Source organism: Mastigoproctus giganteus, chromosome 4, assembly GCF_048544385.1.
Source record: "Mastigoproctus giganteus isolate SK-2022 chromosome 4, ASM4854438v1, whole genome shotgun sequence".
Lineage (NCBI taxonomy): Eukaryota > Metazoa > Arthropoda > Arachnida > Uropygi > Thelyphonidae > Mastigoproctus > Mastigoproctus giganteus.
In genome coordinates this window covers 30,373,342-30,398,548 of record NC_143578.1, presented here as the reverse complement: position 1 = coordinate 30,398,548, position 25,207 = coordinate 30,373,342, and the positions used below count along the sequence as shown (strand labels likewise).

Here is a 25,207-nt window from a genome sequence, read left to right as displayed (position 1 = left end):
GTGCCATTTTTCTAATTCAACATGTAATTTTACTATATGTATTTTTCTTTCAAAGTTTGGCAATTTGCAACTACAGCTTCTTAGTAACTAGCAGAAGAAACCAGAATGTCTGAACAGCACCACTGGCTGGTTCATTTTTGCTTTTTACTAATTTTGTAATTAAATACATAATGCAACTTTTCAGTGTAAACTTGTTTCAGTGAAAACAAGTTTATACTACTAATCGGCCCTGGAAAGATTGTGCAAGGCTCAAGGGGTAGAATTTTTTTCAGCCTGGACTGTACTTGTTAACAGGAGAGATTGCTTCTACAGGGATGGGATACACTTAAATAGAAAGGGTGCAAGAATATTTGCTGATGCTATCGAGGCAGTGTTAGGTGGGTCGGAAAACTGCTAGCTTGGGGGGAGACAAAGACCAATAGATTGACAGTAGCCACTGGCAGAGGTGAAAGAGATTCTTGCACTGCTTCTATTAGAATGAGCAGAAGCCTGAAAAACAAGATGCATGGTATTTCAGAGACTGCTGGGAGCCATTGCGGTACAAATAAACACATGGGTTGTGTTAGGGTAGCTAAGAATAGGAAAAGGTGCATGTATACTTGCGTGTACACCAATGCTAGGAGTTTAGTAAATAAATTTGATGAATTTGAGGTATTGCTCAAAACATCAAAGGCAGATATTGTTGGGATATCAGAGACGTGGTGTCACACAGATATAAGGGATGCAGAACTGCAATTTGGGGAGTACAACGTCTACAGAAAGGATAGACAGGATAGGAAGGGGGGAGGGGTTATGCTATTAGTTAAGAAACACATAAAAACCAAGGAAGTGAAGCCAGTCGACATCGCTGGACACTGCAGTGTTGAGTCAGTTTGGTGTGACATAAGCATTGGGAGATCAAAATTGAGAGTAGGAGTGTGCTATAGGCCTAATGACTCTGATGAGTATAATAAGGAACTGTACAGGGAAATAGAGTGGGCCAGTAAATCAGAGAGTCTTATAATGGGAGATTTTAATTTCCCAGATATTGACTGGAATTTGGGGGCTGGTTACTCACACACTAGCAGGACTTTTGTGGATTTATTGGATGATTGTTTTCTACATCAGCATGTTCAGGAGGCAACTAGAGGGAGTAATACTCTTGATTTGATTATCAGCAGTGATTCTTCATGCATTAAGAATCTGCAGATAAATGAACCACTAGGTGGCAGTGATCACAGTGTGCTGAAGTGGGATTTACTGAAAGAGGTAACTACCATTAGGGGTAAAGGGAAGGGTTATTGCTTCCGTAAAGGCGACTACGATGGACTGAGACAGTATTTAAATTCTATCCAGTGGGACCAACTGATGATGTTACCAACAGCAAATTCAAAATGGGAAGCATTCAAAGAACGTATCTTGGAAGCTACTAGGCTTTACATACCAACTAAGAAATATTGTTCAAGGTTTAGGCCAAAATGGATGTCAGATGAACTAATGAGGCATATGGCAGAGAAGAAAAATGCATGGGATACTTACAAATTAACACATGACACAGAAGCCTATGATAGATACAAGTTGATATGCAACCAAGTTACAAAGGAGGTTAGGCAGGCGAAGGCAGATTACGAGAAATCCTTGGCAAGGGATGCAAAGAAAAACAGCAAAGAGTTCTTTACTTATGTAAACTCTAGAAGGAAGGGGATGAATCAGATTGGTCCACTTGATATTGATGGGTCAACTGTTGATGATCCTGCTCAGGTAGCTAACAAACTAAATGAATATTTTGCATCGACATTCACACATGAGGAGTTATTTAGCGAGGGGAAAGCCAGAGGTGTATTCAACTCTAGCAGTAAGCTACAGAATCTTGAAATAACTGGGAGTAAAGTGGAGGAGAAACTGTTGAAGATAAACACAAGAAAGGCACCCGGGGTGGATGGGATCTATCCAGTTATATTAAAGGAGGCAGCAAAGGAAGTAAGCAAACCCTTAGCCATAATTATGAGAGCTTCCTTGGACTCAGGGGAGGTACCCATAGACTGGAAATGTGCAAATGTGACCCCAATTCACAAAGGAGGATCAAAGGCTGACACAAGTAACTATAGACCTGTGAGCTTAACTTCTGTTCCAGGAAAATTAATGGAGGCACTGGTTAAAGAAGCACTGCAGGATCATTTAGACAAGACTTCAGTTATAGCTCAGACACAGCATGGTTTTGTTAAGGGGAAGTCTTGCCTGACCAACTTGATTGGATACTATGATGCAGTCACAAAAGAACTGGATGCTGGGAATAACTTTGATATTATATACTTGGATCTTAGAAAGGCTTTTGATACTGTTGCACATGGAAGACTGCTACACAAATTGGAGCAGTGTGACATTGGAGGCAAATTGCTGCTATGGATAAAGGGGTGGTTGAGTGGGAGAAGACAGAGAGTGGTAATCAATGGACACTGCTCATCGTGGACTAATGTTATTAGTGGAGTCCCTCAGGGCTCAGTGTTGGGTCCATTATTGTTTTCTGTATTTATAAATGATATTGATGATGGTATATCAAGCTTAATGTCCAAGTTTGCAGATGATACAAAGGTTGGCAGGGTTGTCAAGGACACTACTGACACTATGCTGCTGCAACAGGATCTGGAAAGGTTGAGCAGATGGGCTGAGAGGTGGCAAATGAAGTTTAACATTGACAAATGTAAAGTACTACATATGGGAAACAGCAACCCCAGAGCAACGTATCAACTCTGTGGTACTACACTGACAGTGGTAGAGAATGAAAGGGACTTGGGGGTGATTGTGCAGGCAGATATGAAGTTCTCTGAGCAGTGCAGACGGGCTGCAAGAGTAGCTCATGGAGTATTGTCAATGATATACAGGAATTTTTCCAGCAGGGATAAGGAGGTGATTATTCCATTGTATAAGGCAATGGTCAGGCCACACCTAGAGTACTGCGTACAGGTCTGGAGGCCTCATTTCAAGAAGGATGTAGAGCTACTGGAACGAGTACAGAGAAGGGCAACAAGATTAGTGAATGGAACAAAGGGGTGCTCTTACGAAGAAAGGCTTAAGTTTTGCAAATTACAGTGTCTGGAAACTAGGCACCAGCGAGGTGATCTGATAGAGGTGTATAAAGCCTTGAATGGTTTAAGCATGCTCAATGCTGATGGGATTCTTCCTCTAGCTCAGAAAAATCACCTGAGAGGGCATAAATTCAAATTGAGGAAAGACAGATGTAGGATAGACGTGCGGAAATTTGCCTTTAGCCAGCGGGTGGTTGGTTGGTGGAACAGACTGCCATCCCTTGTGGTGGAGGTTGATAGCCTAAATAAGTTTAAGGCTCAGCTGGACAGGTATTTTGAACGAACAGAGGGGTGAAGTGGAAGTGGGTTTTTTTTTTTTTTATTGGCTGATGCTGCATAAGCTTGCTTTCTTGCATCAAATGCCTTTACTAATGCTAATAGTGACCCGACAGTTTCAATTAGCAAATTTAATGCCACTCAAACACCTTTAGGGCACTAACAAAGATACCTTTGTTCTTTGGGGAACTAACAAAGATCATTGGTTGAGTTTACACAAAAACAACAAACTGTCTAACTCAACAGATGAAATTAATTAAGTAATTATTATCAAATTCAGTTATACAAAGGTTCAATAGACCGAAGGAAAATGCTTGTTAAATCTATTAGCCTGTGACCATTAATAGCACTTTTCTAGTTTTAAAAAATAACTATGAAGCAAAATAAATGGAAACTGTCACTTATATACACTGACAGGAAAGTTTTGACATAGTTTACCAAAACAGAAAGTCTCCTGATACCAGATTTTACCTATGATATGATTGATATGATTCACCAATAAACTCCATGATATCGTTGTGATTTGGAGCAACACGAGGGATATAGGTTACCCTAATTGCAAATAACAGATACCGTCAACCAAACTGTATATCATATTAATTTGAAAAGTAAGTTTTTTGGTTTTTTTATCGGCTTAAAGTTTTTTACATGATTCTAGTAACTGTTTTGACAACTTTACAGTGTGTATATATTTCTTGAACATTGATGAATGCAGCAAGATATGAAAAGCAAAAGCTGATTATGAAAACTTGAAATGGGAATAAGGAGCTTATCTCGTGTTATTGAAAAAAGCAGGCAGTAAATTATCCAAGCCTCCTCTGGGTCTAAAATGGTGAAATCAGAAATAATCCAACCAGTTGATGGATTATAGGTGAGTTGACCAGGCATTTTTCATCCATTTTTACAATTGAAAGGACATTTGTATGAGGGAATACAAAGAGTCAGGAGTCAGATTGTGATATCATGATCTCTGAGAAACACCTCAGAAAAACTGAGGTGTTTCTTAGAAATAACAGGAAAATAATATCAAATGCCATTTACTGAATATGCATGCCATCCAATAAAATCCCAATACTATAGGAAGATTGAAATTAACTAAAATTTATATGCAGTAAAGTATATGAATTTTACTTGGAATGATTTGATAGATAGGTGAACATAATAATAAAAAGAATCTGTCTAATGCTTCCCAAACTACTGAGATCAACGGACGCTCTCAAAAATTAAAAAAATTACGGACCCCTTCAAAAATCAAAAAAGTTTGCAGACCCCCTACATTTATATATCTATCTGTCTTTGGGCATACTCTATGCGCAGACAAGTCCATCCGATGCCTGGGTTATGTAGTGCCATTGATCACTCCACATCACATTCTGCCACTGCTGTAATGTCCATTTCTCTGGGTCTCTGAACCAGGATAGACAGTGATAAGATGCTGCAGAGACAAAGGCTTATGTGCAGCTTCCAGTGCAGGATAATTCAATTTTTAAAATATCTTTCTAATGGTTGGTGGTCCTACACTTATCCCCGTTCTGTCCACTGTCTTTTGAGTCAGCTTATTATTGAGTGTGTCTTTGATTTCTTCTTAGTATCCAATTCGACTGTCGATATGTTCTGGGGGTCATTAATGGTTGTCTATCTGACTATCTATTTTCTACAAAAAAAAGATAGTCAGAAAAAAAATATAAAAAGAAAATTCAAAGTTTTATGTTTAAAACAACTCAACTTTATTCTTATTTTTACATAAATATATAATAATAACTTTATTTATCATCAATTGCTATACATAGAATGAATAATTTGACCAGTTCCAGAGGGTTCATTTTGTGGACCCCCTGGAACTGGTCTATGGACCCCAGTTTGGGAAACATTGGTCTAATGAGACTCAAGTGGGAATTGATGTTGCCATAGTGATTCACAGCAATCATCTATTCTAGTTTACCAGTATTTGAATGCATTTTCTGCCAATCCAGTCTAATTTTCTCAGTGGCAGGGGAAGATCATCCTAATGCAAATAACTTCATATCTTTTCAGTTTTAATTGTGATTTCCAAGAAGTTTATAATTACCACACTCTTTGCTCATTTATGAACACAAATCATACTGTTAAAATATATTGATTTCTAGTGCATCCTTTCTTATTCACTCATTACAGTCACAATCTTGTTCTATTCATGCTTCTTAGAATTGTGTTTGACTGTATATTTGTAAACTGAAATAAATTCAATAGATGTAAACAGGTTATGTAAAATAAATAAAATAATAGAGATATATAAACCATGCACTATAATGCAGCACTTTGGAAGGGCAACACTACTCCAAATATGAAGAATATGTGAATATTTTATGGCCTACTACATAACTGATTTTTTTGAGAATAAAATAAACAAAATGATATTAAAAATTACTAATATTATATGCATGTAACCCAGTTTTTAGAATAATATCTTAAATTTTGTTTTGTGTAATTCAAAATGAATTTCATAGTGTAATGAACCTCCTCTATCCTTTTAAAAGGACTGTCTGGAAAGCAAACCCTAAAGAATATGACAGAGACACATTACACAATGACTGTCCACATCATACAAAACCATCAAAAACTGGGTTGCCAACAAAAGGGGTGGTAGCAGTCATCAAAGATGAACTCAGAACTGGGCAACCCATTACTGTACCAGCTATGGAAAATATTGGGGCTGTTCACGACCTGATTTATAGGAATCAGATTAAGTTACGACACAGTAAAGATGCTAAACCTGTGAACAATTTCATTACATACTGCCCACATATTCAAATTAATTACATCACAAGAATTTGTTTTTGGCATAGATATATTGAGCACATGCTGTTTATTTTAAAGTGCATCAAAATATCGAAATGAAGATAACTGCTAATTTCTGGTGGAACATTTTGTGGAATACTTGGGTAATGCTTGCAGAACAATAGTTGAAGAACAGCACTGGAACAAGGCTGGAATAACTGTGGAGAGAATTAATGATTTAGGTTATGAATTGTTATCATACCCACTCTAGAGCATTTTAAAGGGTAACTGTTTGGAAACAAATAATGATGTTATTTTTGTAGTCTAGTGGTGCCCACAGGAATTCTATAATTCTAACAGGGTTCTATAATAAGAGTAGAAAATTTGGGAGAGCAGTAAAAGTGTGTAGTTCTTAGGAGAAAGCCATATTGAATAAAAGCAGATTCACTTCCAGAATGAAATGCTTTATCATTCTACAGTAGGTCAAACTTTTTAAATACCACTTTTAAATCAAACAAGAACATTTCTTTCTTGAATATAGATGTATCCTTTTTGTTGAACAAGGGAAAGATATTGCACTGGGGTAAGTAAATGCACAATTTCATTTTAAATATTTCTTGATAAATAACACTGCAAGTATCAGGGGACCTAATGTGTGCCACGAAAACATTTTCCACACCATATTTTCATCAACAGACTGAAAGTGCTAAAACATTGCACAATGGATCCATTAATATATTTATTTCTCTGGCACATATAAGCATCAAACAGCACCAGAGTGATGTGCCGTTACACATAAGAGGCTGTCATTCTTAAGTGGTCAATAAATGAGTGCTGTAAAAATAAAGGCATTAACAACAGCTCCATATTGACACATTTGCAGCAATGCTTGGTTTCTGTTAGAGATTCATACAGTTTTAATTGTTCTTTGCTTGTGTTGAGGTTACTTTAAGTGGAAGAGAACTTTAAAAATTCCTTCAGTCATCAACAAGAATTGCAACCCAGACCCCTAAAAATGAATGACAAGTGGTTAAACCACTATGCTGCTATGAAGAACCTTCTTCATAAATGTATTTAGGAAGGATAGGTTAGATAGAAGGGGTGGTGGGGTAATGCTTCTTATCAGAAGCAGCCTGAGTGCGACGATAGCTTTCCCGGATTCAGACGTTTCACATGCTAGTATAGAGTCTGTATGGTGTGAGATAGTTGGAAACAAAGGTATAATGCGAGTAGGAGTAATCTACAGACCAGGCGATTGTGAAGATTATGACAAAAGCCTCTACATGCAAATGGAATGGGCAAGTAAGCGTCAATGCCTTATTATGGGTGATTTCAATCTGCCTCTAATTGATTGGAGTAAATGGGAAGGAAACTCGACATGGGGAACAAAATTTTTAAATCAACTAGATGACTGTTATTTGTATCAACATGTCAGGGAAAATACTAGAGAAAAGAATATCCTAGACCTCATCATCACACATGAATCAGATGACATAACAGGGCTGACAGTAGAGGAACCAGTAGCAGGAAGTGATCACGGAGTTCTACGGTGGATGATGACGAGAGAGGTAGCAGAAGTAAAAGGCAAAGGAATGGGTTTTAATTTCAGAAAAGGAAATTACGATGCCTTAAGGTACTACATGGCCTCTATTAACTGGGTAGATATCGCGCAGAGAATGAATACGATTGAACTGTGGTACGCTTTTAAAACATTAATCACAGATGCCTTGAATGCGTATATACCATTAAAAAAATACTCCACGAGGAGGGTTCCAAGTTGGATGACTAGTGAAGTTGCCGCATTACTTGAGCAGAAAAAGGTGGCATGGAAAGGTTACAGAACAATAAAAAGTACTGAAGCCTATAACAGCTACAAGGTGATGTGTAATAGAGCCACAGAAAAGGTTCGACAGGCAAAGGCAGTTTATGAGAAATCACTAGCAAACAGAGCAAAGAGGGGGGATAAAGAATTCTTCACATATATAAATGCCAAGAAGAGCAGGACAAACCAGATCGGACCTTTACGTAAGGGAAAGGGGATAGTAATAAATACACCAGCTGCCGTTGCAGATGAACTCAACAGTTATTTTGCATCGATATTTACAAATGAAAAGCCTTTTGTGGCAAAGGGAAATTGTGGGAGCGAAGTTAAAAAATATGTAATTAATGATATTGAAATTTCGCAAGATTATTTAATGAAAAAACTTTCGAGCCTACAGACCAGTAAGGCTCCTGGAGTTGATGGAATATACCCTATAATCTTAAGAGAGGCGGCAAGCGAGTGCATTGAACCATTGAAGCTAATTATGCGAGCATCATTAGACTCTGGGGAGATTCCCTTGGATTGGAAAAGTGCAAATGTATCTCCCATACATAAGGGTGGCTCTAAAAGTGAAGTTGGAAATTATCGACCTGTCAGTCTGACTTCAGTAGTAGGGAAAATCATGGAGGCAATGATCAAGGGTGGAATTCAGGATCATTTGGATCGAATTGAAATTCTCAAGGATACTCAGCATGGTTTCGTAAAGGGAAAATCATGTTTAACAAATCTGGTTCGCTATTTCGAAAGGGTCACTCACGAGCTGGATTTAGGGAATAATTTCGACATTGTTTATTTAGATTTCAGCAAAGCTTTTGACTCAGTCCCACATGAGCAGTTGCTTTATAAGCTGGAACAGGTTGGAATCACTGGGAAAATCCTTAGATGGATAGAAGGATGGCTTCAGGGCAGGAGGCAGAGGGTTGTGATAAATGGCTATTCCTCAGATTGGGTTGATGTAAGAAGTGGGGTTCCCCAAGGATCAGTATTAGGACCACTGTTGTTTTTAATTTTCATAAACGACATTGATGAAGGGATAGAGGGCGTGATGTCTAAATTTGCAGATGATGTTAAAATTGGGAGAGTAGTTAATGATCACTGTCAAGCTGAGCTTCTTCAGAGAGACCTAGATAGACTTCAGGAATGGTCAGAAAAATGGCAGCTGTGCTTTAATCCAACAAAGTGTAAGGTATTACACCTGGGAAACAGTAATCCCAAAAAAACTTATTCACTTGGTGGAGTTCAACTAAAGCCAGTACTGGAGGAAAGGGACTTGGGTGTTACAATACGGTCAGACATGAAATTCTCTGAGCATTGTAAACAGGTTGCAAGGAAGGCCCATGGTGTCCTATCAATGATCTATCGAACTTTTGCAAGTAGAGATAGGGACGTGATAATCCCATTATATAAGGCTTATGTTAGACCACACTTGGAATACTGTGTTCAAGTATGGAGACCGCACCTGAAGAAAGACATCGAGCTTCTTGAAAGGGTGCAAAGAAGGGTAACTCGCCTGGTGAGATCGGCAAAAGGGCGTCCGTATGAAGAAAGACTTCGAATATGTGGGTTGCAGAGTTTGGAAACTAGACACCTTAGAGGAGATTTGATTGAGGTGTTTAAGGCTCTGAGAGGCATCAGTAAAATGAATGAGGACAAAATTTTCAAGATTATAAATGATGCTAGAACTAGGGGACATAAATTCAAGTTACGGGGGGAAATGTTTAGATTGGATTGCAGGAAGTTCTATTTTAGCCAGCGAGTTATAAATTACTGGAATAAGTTGCCTTCATGGGTGGTAGAGGCCGACAGTTTGGGGAAATTCAAAGGTCATCTGGATAGTACTTTCGGGTAAGGGAAGCACATAGGATGATAGGTTTAATTTCCTTTTTATTTATTTTTTATTTTATTAATTATTATTATTTAGTTATTTATTTTTATGTTTTTATCATTGTTTTGTTCGGATTTATTTTTTTTTTTTTATTTTTTTTTAATTTTATTTTATTTATTTATTTTTTTTTTGGCTGGTGCAGCATAAGCCATAGGCTTTCTTGCACCATGCGGCCGTTACTAATACTAATACTAAATACATGAGCTTTGCACACGAACATACTTTAGATAGGCCATTTTTTTTTTTGCTATCAAAAATTATGAAGTGTCAAAACCACAGTATAAATACCAAGTTTCCTCAATAGTTTCACTTTTCATAATTGGAAGGATCTAAAGTTTCATAAAATAATCACAATATTATCACTACATGTCTGATTCTTATGAATTCTAATATATTTTTGAGACTGCTTAGCAAACATTATCATATAAAATCATACACGCACACACACAGAATCAAATACAAGAACTTACTTAGGACATACATTGTATAAACTCTAACTGTTACTTATTCAAAAAGAAAGAAACTTTTAATAATTTCTAATCATATTGTTCTAAGTTAAAGAAAACACACACTATGAAGGCTAAAAAAAATAACATTAAAAGGAATAAAATCAGAACCATCATTTAAGTAATGTTATGAGTAATCTGCATCTTTTCCTCGTTAACTGAATCACTTACGATGGTCCAGAGATTATTACCCGCAATAGTAGTCCTGTTGTTTCCTGTGAAACACTGCAGCAATATGTTGAAATATTTCTAAGGAACACAAGTATACTCCACAGTTGATGACTGTACTGACAAATGTGGAAGGTTTTTCGACATAGTGCATAATCTGCAAAGTAGTCAACATCCACTTTAAGTTAATCTGATTATTTTTCAGTAACCTTTTAAATTGTTTATATCAAAATAAACAAAATTCAGGGAATTTTATTTTATTAATTAAATATGTTAATTTAATAAAACAATGGCAACTAAATGAAGTAATGCATTACTGAATACAGTAGATCCTAATAGTTAAGGTAACAAAAATAATCCACGATATGGGATGTAATTACTTAAGTAATGTATATCATTACTTTCATTAAAAGACAGGGTGAATGTTTGTTAATGAAATGTGCATAATCTAATTGATCATTTCCTAATTTATGGATTAAACTGTTGTTTTAATAATAACAAAAATTTTATTTATTTCAGACATATAATTGTCTAAACTATTGAAGTATTCAGTTTTGCTATTGGACTGTAAGCAGAAGACATAAAAAAAAATGGCCATTAATTTCAAGGTCATATATAAAAATTAAACTGCACCCATTGAGGTAACGAAGTATCCCCCCACCCCAACCTCACACGTGCATGTTCTGGTTAATTTGGTTTTGATCAGACTGAAATCTGAAATGGTATCAGGGCAGAGACACACTGTTGCATTACATGGAGCAGAAATATGGGCACTGGCAGTCCCATCCAACATTAAAAGAATCATTTCAGATGAATACTAGATGATTCAATGGGTTGCCTACAAACATAGGGTCCCTAAATAACTATATACCTCCCAATCTGTAGACAAATTGGCAAGTATATTAATTTAGAGAACGAACTGGGAGATGTATACTTCCCAGCTGTCTACAAATTGGAAGGTATATAAAACTGTATACCTCTCAATTTGAAGCCTGCTTCAACTTCAAACTGCTCTAGAATAAATCCATAACAAGAAATAAAGGTGGCAATAAATGATAGTAAGGATTAATGACCCCACATCCTTTAAGTGGTTATTTCTACTGTGTGCCTAGGCTCACAGCAGAAATGCCTAGGCAAGGACTTGTCATGATTGTGATTTATGCTTTATTGGCAGGATTTTATTATTATCAATTGGATCTACCTGATTTAGTTCAGCAATTAGTACACTCTTGCTACAAGAGCTGTTCAAAAAAGAACGATCATAATTTTTTTTCACAACATACCTTTATTAATCACCCATATTTTTATGGTCCTTTTCAAAGTAGTTCCCATTTGATGAAATGTACTTACTACAACATTTCTGCCATTCTTCAAAAACATGGTGGAAATCATTTTTTGGCATGCATTTCAAAATCACCTCCAATGTCTTTACAACTTCTTCTGATGACTGGAAATGTTTTCCTCGCAGCTCCTTCAACTTTGGAAATAAAATTTGGATGGTGCAAGATCAGGTCTGTAGCAGATGAGGAAATCATTAATAGTGTCTAGGTACTCAATGACAATCTGAGCAATGTGGGATATTGCATTGTCGTGATGCAGCATTCACCCACCTACTTGCAGCTGTGGTCATTTGCAATGAATGTGAATGGCCATGCAGTACAGTTCTGTAGTAAGGTTCCACAACAGTGGTATGACGTGACATGCTGGTAAACCATTTCTTGAATATCAAAAAAGAGATGCCATAACCTTTTCTGCAGAAGCCATAACTTTTCTTTTTTTCAGTGTTGGCAATGACATAGTTCACCAAACAGAACTTTGTTGCTTACTCTCTGGATTGAAACAATGAAGCTATGTCCACCGTTATCACCTTGTGCAGAACCTCACCGTTTTATCAGTAACCATTTGTTGCAGCTCCTGAAAAAATCTCCATGCGAATTTGATGTTGCTGAGGTGCGAGTAGTTTTGGAACCTAGCATGCACAAATGTGTTACGTGCAAATGGTCATCGAGAATACTGTGTGTGCTTCCTACTGATATTCTCAATATCTCTGCCAGTTGCCTTGCTTTTATACAATGATCATCTCTCATTACTGCAGAAGCAGCGTTAAGGTTTCCATGGTGATAGCAGTGGTTGGAGCTCTAAGACAGCAGATTTCTGTGACTGAATCCACATCCACCTTTAAACATTCTAAACCACAAATGTGCTATATGGAAGCTCAGATTTACCAAAAGACTCTTTTAATATTTCATATGCTTCAGCTGACATTTCTTTGAGAAGAAAACAAATTTGAGAACAGCAAACTATTCCTCACATCACATGTTCAGGTCAACTGTGCAATACACAAGTCAACTGTGCAGTTGATTCGTGATGCAACTTGATTTGGTCTTAAATTCTGCAGCTCAGATAGAAACAGTACAGCTGTTCGTGAAAAATTTTATGATCATTCTTTATTGAACAGTTCTTCTACATTAAGAGCTTAATACAGCAAGAAGTGACATGCAGTATCAGAAGTGCAGGCACTGACAGACAGTGCAGGGAGATAGACAGTAAAGCCAACAGAGTATATTTGAAGGAACTGCAAGCTGGCTGATGAGTATTCTTCACAAAACTGTTGATCTTCAAATTTGATACAAGTTTTCCCCAGTGAGGCAAATGATTACCACAAAATAAGACGTATGTCTTCCATGAAGGTTCTATGATTTCCTTATTTTGGAATATGCTATAGAGAATATGTTAAACATTAGCTGTGTGAGAAACTGCCTAGTTCCTGTAATCTAATCCCTGTGAGTTTGATTTCATTAGGACTGCACTGATTCCCTTCAGGTCCTAATACACCTCAATAAGATTCCCCCATAATAATGACATGTTCTAGGACATTTGACATTTCTAATACAGCTGTTCAGCATTCTAACCAATGTGGCCATCCCTCTCTGAATTCTCTATAGAAAGGTTTTTTTTTTTTTTTTTTTTTTTTAATGCAGTCTCCAGGAATACCTGAATACAATATTTTATATATTTATTTTATGAAAAATTAGGAAATATTTTTAAAGATAAAGTAATTACATACAAAACTGAATTCTGAGATATGAAAATGATCCTTACTTCATGTGTTTCCTTGTTTTCAACAATACAGCCGTAACTCAGGGACTGCTGTCTAGTTGCCTATGTAGAAGGAAAAACTCCATTACACAACAAATAAAGTGGGAACTACTATTTTCAAAAGATAATTCTAAATGACAAACAATACATGATAAATTCAATGACATCTTAAATATTATATGAATATTCATGAAAATGCAATCAACATCTACTTCTCAAAAAAGTTTAACCTGTTAGGAGTAAGGAGTTACAAAATTAAAAGTTACGTTAGAAAGTAACTTAAGTTACTTTTCATGAAATAACTCAATGTGTTACCTTTTTCTCTTTTACCTAAAGTTAATTAGCTTTATCAGCCAACTAACTTAACTGGTTTGAACAGATAACGTTATGTTGGAAGTCGCAAGGGAATCTGACAGGTCTCCAAATTAGATGTTAAACTGCAGTGTTTATCGATATTTGTCAAAGATATTTTACTCTCATTGATAAAACACCATAAAATTATCAAACAATTAATTTCTCAAGGGAATTAGCTAAATGACTTAAATTCCAGTGATGAATCAATCAGCACATTAGGACAGGCACTGTGAGTCAGAGATGGGTGGACAACACAGCTGGAGATAGCAAAATATGTAGGCAGACACATGAGAAGCCTCTCAGTTCACCTCTCTACAGATTAAAAATAGTTTTAAATGATTTTAATCAAATAATTATTACCTCTGTACCCATTGCAGTCACTAAATTCTTACTGCCTCTTTCTCTATGGAAAACAGTCATATCAACTAAGGGAAAATTCCCACACACATCACCATTAATGAGAAAGAATGCTTCAGGATTTCCACTTCGAATCTGATCTCTGAAGTGATATATTCCTCCTGCAGTTCCTAAAGCAGTATATTCTTGTAAATACCTAAAAATATAAATAAATATTTCAGATATCTGATTACTGTTGCCATATACAAAGAATGTAGTAAAACCAAATTAAAAAAAAAAAAAAAAAAAAGAATTTTTTTTACTGATATATTCAAAGATAAGAAGGTATTAAAATGTAGAATAGAAGTTTCACTACTCTCCTTGCTCTCGGCTCCACTTTTTATTTTACTTATCGACAATACTGGCCTATTAAAGTTTGCAAGGAGACCTGATTAAAGTGTTTTGAAGGCTTAAATGGATTGAGTAAACTAAATGCTGATGACATACTTACTCATTCTCAAAAATTTGCTTTCAATTAGGGAGCAACTGATTGCTGAAACAAACTTCCATCTGGTGTCAAAGAAGTAAGTAGTTTGAATAAATTTAAGGAAGGATTACATAAATTGCTAGAAGGGGCATACAGATGAGGTAAGCAAGGTTTTTTTTTTTTGGGGCCAATGCTGTGTTTAGTTTGCTTCCTTGCATCATGTGCCACTACTAATAACAGTGATATACATTCACTTATAACAGATAAAAGCAAAATGCATTCAGCACTTATTTAATGATAAACAAAAAATTTTTTTTAGAATTAAAGACATTGATAAAATGAAAAAAAAAAAAAAAAAATAGTAACTCTAATACAGCTCTCCAATTAGAAAGTTAGGAACTACATGCTGCAGTCCCATTATAATCATGGCATCTTTAAATACTAACATATTACCAAAAAACAGTAAAAAAGGATTAAAAAAGGAAGAAATACAGGGGGTCCATAAATATCTTTTACAAAACTAAAACATTGTGTGAATTGGATACATAGTAGAAACCTGAAATCATGTCCTGGCTTGTAGGCTTTACGGCACAAGGGCAGCAAAGGCCATAATGCGCCTAACTATGGTGATGTTAAATACAGTTATATCTGCATAGATGTTATTCAAATTTATACTGCATTATACAGTTTTATCTGTTTGAGGAAACCAAAAAATTTCAGTTACATGTGGCATGTCTGCTAGGAGGTCAGAAATGCTGAAAGAGGTGTTTGTTGTGGAAAATGAGGTAAACATACTTGTCGATCAGTATTGTATTTGGGGCAATCATAAAGTACATGCTCGACAGTGAGCTGAGTGTTGCACCCTGTGCACCATGGTGGATCAGTGCCTGTAAGGAGATAGAGATGAGTCAGTTGCGTATGACCTATTCATAGTCAAGCTAGTACTACTTCTTCATCATGTCCAAGGGACAAAAGATATTGAAGTTTTGATTAGAGATGTTTGATGCAGGCACCTTAGTTACTCTACAGATGTCCCAACTGTAATTCAATTCCTCCTATATTTGATGCAACCCCTGTAAATGCAGCCAACTGCTTCACAAATGCATTAAGTTCCATAATTATTCCTTGTACAGGCAGAACATGTACCTGGTCTTACACGAATCCCCAGAGTAAATCTAAAGGGGGTCACAGATCAGGGGATTGTGGAAGTCACAAAATTGATTCTCCTCATCCAATCCATTTCCCAGGAAATACTTTGTTCAGGTGCGCACACTGACTTCTTTGTTGTAATCTGGCAGAGTTCTATCTTGTTGTAAAATCAAGTTGCCATCATTGCTATTCTGCAGTTGGGGCATATGGAAATTCTGTAGCATGTTCAGTTAAAAGATGCTTATGACAGTAGCTTCTCCAAAGAAGAAGGGTCCATACACTTTACAACAACTCACTGCACAAAAGGTAGTTATCTTCTTGGTGTTTGGCAAATTCCATTATGGATTATAGTTTTGGAATTATGCTGCCATCTCCACTGCAGCGTACATATTTTTTATGTTGGTGAAAAAAAAAAACTTTAAAATATCTTTTATCAGCTGGAAGTGGTTTCAGGTTCCTATTCACACAATAATAGTTTAATTTTATAATGGAGGTACACCCTTTATAGTATATGTCCAAATGGTGTTCTATCCGTTCAGTGGTATATCTATTAGTGGTATATGAATGTTCTGGTGATAGGATTTGTAACTATGGAAATGTAGTTTAAAATACATATAGGACTGGAGAAGCACTGATTGTACTGTTAATCCACAAAGGAGGTACTAAAAATGAAGTAAGTAACCAGAAACTGGTCAGTGTGACTTCAACGTAAGGAAAATGAAGGCAATGATTAAAAATACCAGACAATCTAGATAAAAATGGCATGCAGGAAATAACTTTGGACTTTAGAAAAGCATTTGACTCTGTACACAAGAGATTGCTGTATAAACTGAAGCATGCTAGGGTCACTAACAAGATCCTAAGATGGGTTACAGGATCACTACACAACCAAAAAAAAGCGATATAATTATTCATTATTCTTCAAGGTTAAATGTAACCCTCAGGGAATAGTGCACTGGGACTGCTCCTGATTTGATGAGGGAATCATGGCACACGATATCAAAATTGCTAAAAATGAGGAGGGTGGTAAATGACCAGTATCATGCAGCACTCCTTCAGGACAACTTGGATAGGATTTGGGGATGGCCAAATAAGTGGTAGCTATGTTGCAATGCTGTAAAATGCATGGTTTTACATTTACACTTAGGAAATAACCCAAAAATAACTTTTATACTTGGAGGGTTGAACTATGGGAAGTAAGGGGACCTATGGTATCTCATTGATGATTTAGCAAACAAGCGCTTACAAAGAGACGAATTCTATAATTTCACTATATGTGGAAATTGTGAGGCTGTGTTCAGGTATAAAAAAACTATAACAAAAAAAACAGTGCACTTTTTGAAAGGATCCAAGAGTTTTGAGAGAGATTTCATTGTGGTTTATGAGCTCTAAAAGGGTACATATAACCAGTGTTTTAAGCTGCAGAAATTTTTCTCATGTTTTTGCAACTATTTTAAGCTTGTTCCCATTACTTCAAAACAAGTTTATATGATGGGAGTATAAAACATAACTGAAGCATTGCAACTTGCCTTGTACCCAGAAAAGTTCTGTACTTGCTAAAATACTGCAGAAGTTAATTGTCTTTACGAATAAGGATAAAATTAGCCATTCTTTCTGTCAGTGCTTCAGGGAAAAGAAACCGTAAGATGCTAAATAAATTTTGGCAAACTTTCATATGCAAGATACCACATCAACAGTATTTCGTAACCCTATTCTTTGATTATAATAAAGGTTTTTATTATAAGGGATCGAGATCAGAAGTCAGTAAACTGAAAATGTTCTAAATTTATGTTTTCTTTAATATTTATCCAATTTGTAACCTGCAATTTGATTAAAACAATTTTTTTAAAAAATTTCTTGACCCTTATGGGCTTTTTTTTTAGTGCATTTTTTAAATTTAGCAAATAAGATGCTTATTCTAATTGCACAAGAAAAAGAGAAGAAATTTACCTAATATTTACACTATATTCCTTCATCATAGAAGCAGCAAACTGAATTATGGCTTCATCTGCTTGAAAGAATCCTATTAGAAAAATCTCTCGAAGATTTGGTACTTTGCACAAGGCCTCAATCAAATGTTGAATCATAGGCACCCCTGCTACTGGAAACAGGGGTTTTGGGAGGTCAAATGACAACGGCCGGAATCTTGTTCCTAAAAACATGAAAAATAAACTGATAAATAAGTGTTTTCTGAAAATATTACAAATGAGAAAGTTTCTGAAAAAGATTTCAAATGGCATCTACTTTACATATTTTTAACTATTATAGAAATTATCAAGCATAACTAATATTCTGTTGTTCCCAAGCATTAGGCATTCACTATCCCAATTCTTAAAATATGTTATTATCTTTGTATACCAAAAAATGTTTGTCATCAACCAAGAAAACCTCCATTTTAGTACACACAGTGCAATGCTTCACACACTTTTTCTTTCTATTCACTAACAGGAAAAAAAAAAAAAAGATTCAAAATTTTTGTTAACATCATTAACACAGCAAAGACCACTAAGCACTTTCTTTAAGAACTTGCATTCTGAACAGTTAGGTGCTCTGTCTGGGAGAAAAAAGAATTCCAAATTTATGCTAATACCTGGTGAAATCTCAACAGTCCTTGGGAAAATTTTATTTTATAATCACCTCTAGCCACCTTGTCTATAAAAAAAATAAAATTTGAATAAGGGTTCTTTCCTTAAAGAAACATGAGATACAACCCAATAAAAACTGTTAAGGTACAGAGATCAAAAATATCAAAAATCACCAGAAGTAATTTGATTACTGTACCATTCCTACAATCAATTTATATCTTGGGACCACTCTGTGACAGAGGCTAACACTTGACTTGCATTCAAAGCTTGGGCTTATGCTCACATTTGAAACAACACTGTTATCTGTGAGTCAACTTAAATTGCTAATATTGTTCTAATATAATATAGGATTTGCCATAAAAGGCAAATCCTATTTATTTAAAAGTCAAGGCACCATTGGTACAGCTGTTTTGTGACTTTCTGATTCCTCATTGATAACCGATAACCTCTATTACCAAATTTATGACAGCCTACGAATAATGTATGGGGTCTAAATCAGTCACCAAGCTTTAAATAAATAAAGAATTTCACCCCTCTTTTGGTAGTGCCATTTACACTTTAAACTAAAGGAATATTATTAATTTAAGTTGACCTGTTCGAGTTGTCTCTAATGCAAGTATAAACCATGAAGACTGAATGTCAGTCTCTGTCACTAGGGAGCAGTGTTCCCAAGGCAGAAACCAAACATAGATGCAATTTTCAAATTATTTCTCTAACTACACTGAAATATAACCTTGAAAACTTTACTGTTTTATCAATGATAACTTCTTGCAGAGAAAGTAACCAACTCAGAAAATGATGAAGCACTGGATTATCAATAATATTTAAACACCATTAAGGGATGGATTAAACTGCTTCAAGACCTTATCCAATATGAGGATTGCAGTTTACTCAATCCTGACTTAACATTAGTCATGAAAATTAGAGTATGATGCTACCCGATTGCTTTATAGCCTGATTACATTGCTATATATCTTAATGATGTGCAAATTACATAGCTGTATACAAAAATTAGCAGCTTTGGTAAAATAGAATAATATCAATATGACTTATGAATTAACACAATTCATATACAAATTAATTTTTAATTACAAGCTTACATAATTAAATCAGAAGTAGGCTCCTTTCTTGGGTGTTACTTATGTGAGTTTTGCAAGTAAGTTGCTTATGTGTTGTGGTATGGCAGTAGTAATAAGTCACTATAACCTATTTAGCATGGTAGATATGAGTTGCATGCATGGATATATAATTCCTTGGAATAGATCAAATCCTCTGCAGTCAAATCCTACTGTGGATGCCAAAGTTATTTATTTATTTTTTTAAAATTTTTAATCCATTTTGACAAAAACAATTAAAGTGACCAATGAATATCAAAATTAACTTTTTACCTATATTTTTGATATAACACACAAGAAATAACATGTAAATAATTTATACAAAAAAAAAAAAGAAGGAAAAAAAAAAAAGGCTAGACTGAGACACTGTTTATGCTTGAAAATACTGTTTTCGATGTAATAACCAACCTCTCCAACAGAATGTTGGAATAATTTTTAACTACTTTTTTTTAAAATAGTTAAATGGCTATGGTTCAAGTTCAGTACAGTTTGGGGTAAGAATACTGCATATTTAAACCTAAACACCACTAAAAAAAAAAAAAAAAAAAAATGTAGTCATTTAAAAGTATACACCAAAAGTCCTGTTCAAAATTGTTAATCTCCTTAATATTTTCTGTTTTATTTATGTTTTTTTGAATGGTGGGTTATTTGGTGATGCAGAAACATTTAAAAAGCCCCACTGAAATACACAAATAAAGAGGCAACAGCAATTGGTACATGATTTACAAAAGAATAAACAGTGATAAGATAATAAAATAACTGTGAAACAATTTCCATGAAAAACTCAACAAACTGTTATCCCAAAATCATCTTTGATATAATTCCAAAATATGTAATGTTCTTAGTGAATGTGTGATTGTCAGCATCTAAACTACAAGGCCGTTTCACTTTAACATAAATAAAATCCACTTTTTTTCAGGAAAAATTCAACATATATAATTCAAGCAGCAATATTCACCAGCCATATTTCTGGTCTATACTTAACAAGTCATGTGAACTGATAAGCTTATTTGCCCATGCTGACAGACTGGTTAATATCACAACTTACAATTAAATGTTCTTCATAAGATTTTATTTCAGCAGGATTGGTTATTTGTTTGTTTTTTTTTTTTTTAAGGAGCATTAGCAACTAAGGCCATATTGCTCCGGGATATGCGGTGGTCATTCTCTGACCTTTCCGCATCCTCCGTATTTGGTGGTGACGGGCTCGAACCCCAGTCTAATAAAAAGCATGTGCTACACACTGCTGCTACTTTCCACATGGCTACGGAGGCGCCTTAGCAGGATTGGGTACACCCCATTACGTAGTGAGTACTCCAGTACAAAACTGCATTACACACTTAATGAAGCTGATACAGACAGGAGAGTTAAACTGAAAATAATTAACATTTAAGGCAGTGCCTGTATTATGTCTGGGCAAGTGTGTCCATGAGCTGATTTACATGTTGTGTGGGCTGAAAACCCTGGAATAATTCATAGGAGGAAACATACTTCCTCCATCTCAGATCAGCTAGTTACAGCGGAGATTGAAGATGCTTCGTGGCCTCTTCAATCAAGGTCTCTCTAAACAACTGACAAAACCACTATAGCATCTATCCCACTTTAAAATAATAGAGACACTGGTTAAAGATGCATTGCAGGATCATCTAGACAAGACTGCAGCAATAATTCAGACACAGCATGGGTTTGTTAAGGGAAAGTCTTGTCTGACAAATTTGACTGGTTATTATGATGTGGTTACAAAGGAACGGGATGCAAAAAAAAATTTTGATATCATATACTTGGATTTCAGGAAAGCTTTTGACACCGTTGCGCATGGAAGACTACTGTACAAATTGGAGCAGAATGGTATTAAGGGTAAATTGCTACAATGGATAAAAGGATGGTTGAGTGGGAGAAGACATAGGGTGGCAATCAATGGGTGCTGTTCTTCGTGGACTAATGTTAATAGTGGAGTCCCACAGGATTCGGTGTTGGGTCCACTTTTGTTTTGTATATTAATCAATGATATTGATGAAGGTATATCAGGTTGGTTGGTTGGTTTGTTTGGTTTTTAGGAGCATTAGCAACTAAGGCCATATTGCTCCGGGAATATGCGGTGGTCATTCCCTTGGCCTTTCCGCATCCTCCGTATTTGGTGGTGACGGTCTCGAACCCCGGTCTAATCAAGAAGCGTGTGCTACGCACTGCTGCTCCTTCCCAGAAGGTATATCAGGCTTAGTGTCGAAGTTTGCAGATGATACAAAGGTTGGCAGGGTTGTTAATGACAGTAATAGCAGTGTGCTACTGCAACAGGATCTAGAAAATTTGGGCAGATGGGCTGAGAAGTGCCAACTGAAGTTTAACCTTGACAAATGCAAAGTACTGCATATGGGTAGAAGTAACCCCAGAGAAACGTACCAACTCTGTGGTGTACTACACTTAAGGTGGTAGAAAATGAAAGAGACCTGGGAGTAATTGTGTAGTCAGGTATGAAGTTTTCTGAGCAATGCAGACTTTCTGAGCAAGGCTGCCAAGGCAAGTCATGGGGTTTTGTCAATGATATACAGGCATACCTCGGTTAACGTTACCTCTGATAACGAAGCTTCGATATAACGAAGTCCGCAATTTCAAGCCTCATTTAACATAAAAAAAATATTCCAGTTTAATCACCTGAAATCTAAACAAACTGACGAAATTACGGAAACCTTTTGGGCTTCTCGTGGTTGGTTCGAGAAATTTAAAAAACGGGCCAGGGTTCATGGTGTAAAATTAACAGGAGAAGCCGCAAATAAGTTTTCAGAAACTAAAGGAAATAATTGAACGTGAAAATTTTCCACCAAATTTGGTGTTCAGTGTTGACGAAAGCGGTTTGTTCTGGAAACGGCTACCAACAAAAAGTTTCATTTCTATTGAAGAAAAACCAGCTGCTGGGTTCAAAGCAGCTAAAGACCGTTTAATGTTACTCTTTCGATCAAATGCCTCTGGTGATTATAAATTAAAATTGTTATTAGTTTACCATTCAGAAAATCCGAGGGCATTAAAAGGTAACATAAAAATGAATTTACCTGTAATATGGAAAGCAAATAGAAAAGCGTGGGTTACCAAGGAGTTATTTACCGATTGGTTTGTTAACCACTTTTGTCCTGAAGTAAAACGGTATTGTCAAAAAAACAACTTTGAAGAAAAAGCTCTTTTGTTGTTAGCCAATGCTCCGGGACATCCTACTGATCTTAACACGTTGGACACATGCATTCCTGTCAAAGTTGTGTTTCTTCCAGCAAACACAACTTCTCTGATTCAACCATTGGATCAGGGAGTGATAGCATCATTTAAAGCTTATTATCTGCGTCGAACATTAAGCAATTTAACTGAACTAGAGGATAAAGAGGAAATGAGTGTTAAAACGTTTTGGAAAAACACCATTAAAAAGGCAATTGAAAACATTGATAGTTCTTGGAAAGAAGTCACTAAGAAATGCTTAAATGGAGTTTGGCGCAAAATATGGTCAGAAGTTGTACTAGAAGAAGAAAATAGCATCCAAGAAATTAGAAATGAAGTTATCCAGATGGCTCAATCAATAGGTTTCGAAAATGTCGATGAAGAGGATGTTAGAAATTTATTGAATGCAGAAGATGATGGTTTTTCAATGGAAGATTTAGAAAACCTTGTTAGCAACGAAGACAAAGATAATGAAGACGAAGTTAAAGAAGTTCCTGCCGAAAAAGTGTTAACAACCAAAGATTTAAAAAGCTGCTTAAATGACATTGAAAACGTTTAAATTTTTTTAGTGAAAATGATCCTGATTTAGGAAGAAGTTTTATTGTTAAGCGATCAGTGTTAAATGCAATAACTCCGTATAGGCAATTGTTAAATGAAAGAGAAAAAAAGCATAAGCAATCAACTTTAGACTCATATTTTAAAATGTGATTTCACTTTGTATGTAAGTTGACTGTTTATTTAATAAAACTTTTGTTTGTTCGAAAAAAAAGCTTTTCATTTTCTTTACGTAGGAACGTATCCCTATTCTGGCCATAGTATTTTTACCTCTGAAAACGAAGTTTCGCTTAACGAAGTAATTTCGTGGAACGCATCCTATTCGTTATTCGAGGTATGCCTGTATAAGGAATTTTGCTGGCAGGGAAAAGGAGGTGATGGTCCCTCTGTACAAGGCAACAGTCAGGCCACACCTTGAGTCAGTACTCAAGGTCTGGAGGCCTCATTTTAGGAAGGATGTAGATTTGCTTGAGCATGTACAGAGAAGGGCAATAAGATTGGTGAGGGGATGAAGGGATCCTCTTACCAAGAGAGGCTTAAGTTCTGCAAATTGCAGTGGCTGGAGACTAGGCACCTATGCGGTGATCTGACTGAGGTGTATTAGGCCTTGAATGGGTTGAGCACACTGAATTCTGATGGGATTCTTCCACTTGTTCAGATTACGTACCTAAGGGGGCATAAATTAAAATTAAGGAAAGACAGACGTAGAATAGATATGCGGAAATTTGCCTTTAGGCAGCGGGTGGTTAATTGCTGGAATGAACTTCCATCTGTCGCGGAAGTTGATAGATTAAATAAATTTAAGGAGGAACTGGAGAAACATTTAGAGAGAATGGCTGTGTGAATTTTTTTTTTTGGCTGATGGTGCATAAGCTCATACACTGCTTTCTTGCATCACATGCCATTACTACTACTACCACTTTTATATTGCATGGAAGACAAAAAAAACTATCAAAATACAAGATTCCAAGGTTAGTGAAAATTTTAACTGACAATTGTTTACTGAACCACTGAAAACCTTATATCCAAACTGAAAAGGAATGAAGTTACAAGTTTGTTGTTTAGTCTGATGGAAATTTATGAATTATTGGGCAATGCTTTTTTTTATGAAAATGTTACGGCAGCTATTTTCCAACTACAATATTGTTCATCCTAAAATTTAAAGAAAAGACCCCTCCCCTTTTAATCATTATCCCCCTGGAAGTTTGAAAATTTCTAAGTGAAAAAGTACCAAACAAGTGAATTAGGTATTGTAGCCCTCTTGAGTGGCTGGCCACTCAAGTCACCAGATTTAATCTCCACAGATGTTTTTTAAAAAGTCTATTTAAAAACCATGTCTATTCCAGGAAGCCTCATATTGTGGAGAACCTGAAAACAGTAAAAACGGAAAATTTTTCCAAAACCGTGTGTTATATTTAAAAATTTCTAAAAATATACCAAATACATCTTTAAACAACCATAAATTTTTTTCAGTTTGTTAAATATGTAAGAAAAGGTTAGTTTCTACGCTTTTTCAACAAACTAGGTGTGCCCAGATTACTAGCTTACTTTAAAGTCAGGGTACAATTTAATTTTATTGTCCACATTCAAATTTTCAGGCAAGGGGATAGCAGAAGCCTATAAGATATTGACTGGGAGAGTTAAGTGATTTCATGATAACTGAAAGGAAGCTGGAAAAGAAGCTTCTGCTGTTAATGCTTTAGCTATAATAATGAACATATTCTTGGATTCAGGGAAAGGTCTCTACAGATTGAAGATGTTCAAATGTCTTTCCTATTCACAGAGTTGGGTCTTGGGTCAAAGGGTGAAGGTAAGTACAGACATAAGTTTAACTCCATAACAGAGAA

At 35.8% G+C, this 25,207-nt stretch overlaps 1 protein-coding gene across 1 annotated transcript in view; it reads right to left on the bottom strand.

Annotated features, from left to right (window-relative positions):
• Gmppa (GDP-mannose pyrophosphorylase A) overlaps window positions 1–25,207 on the bottom strand; it is a 232,896-nt gene that overhangs the window by 27,105 nt on the left and 180,584 nt on the right. Inside the window, exons 3-6 of the mRNA XM_090372189.1 lie at window positions 17,855–18,056; window positions 14,293–14,485; window positions 13,582–13,641; window positions 10,503–10,636 (exon numbers count right to left, since the gene is read on the bottom strand). Coding sequence (XP_090228315.1) covers window positions 10,503–10,636; window positions 13,582–13,641; window positions 14,293–14,485; window positions 17,855–18,056 — 589 coding nt within the window. The remainder of the gene's footprint in view (window positions 1–10,502; window positions 10,637–13,581; window positions 13,642–14,292; window positions 14,486–17,854; window positions 18,057–25,207) is intronic.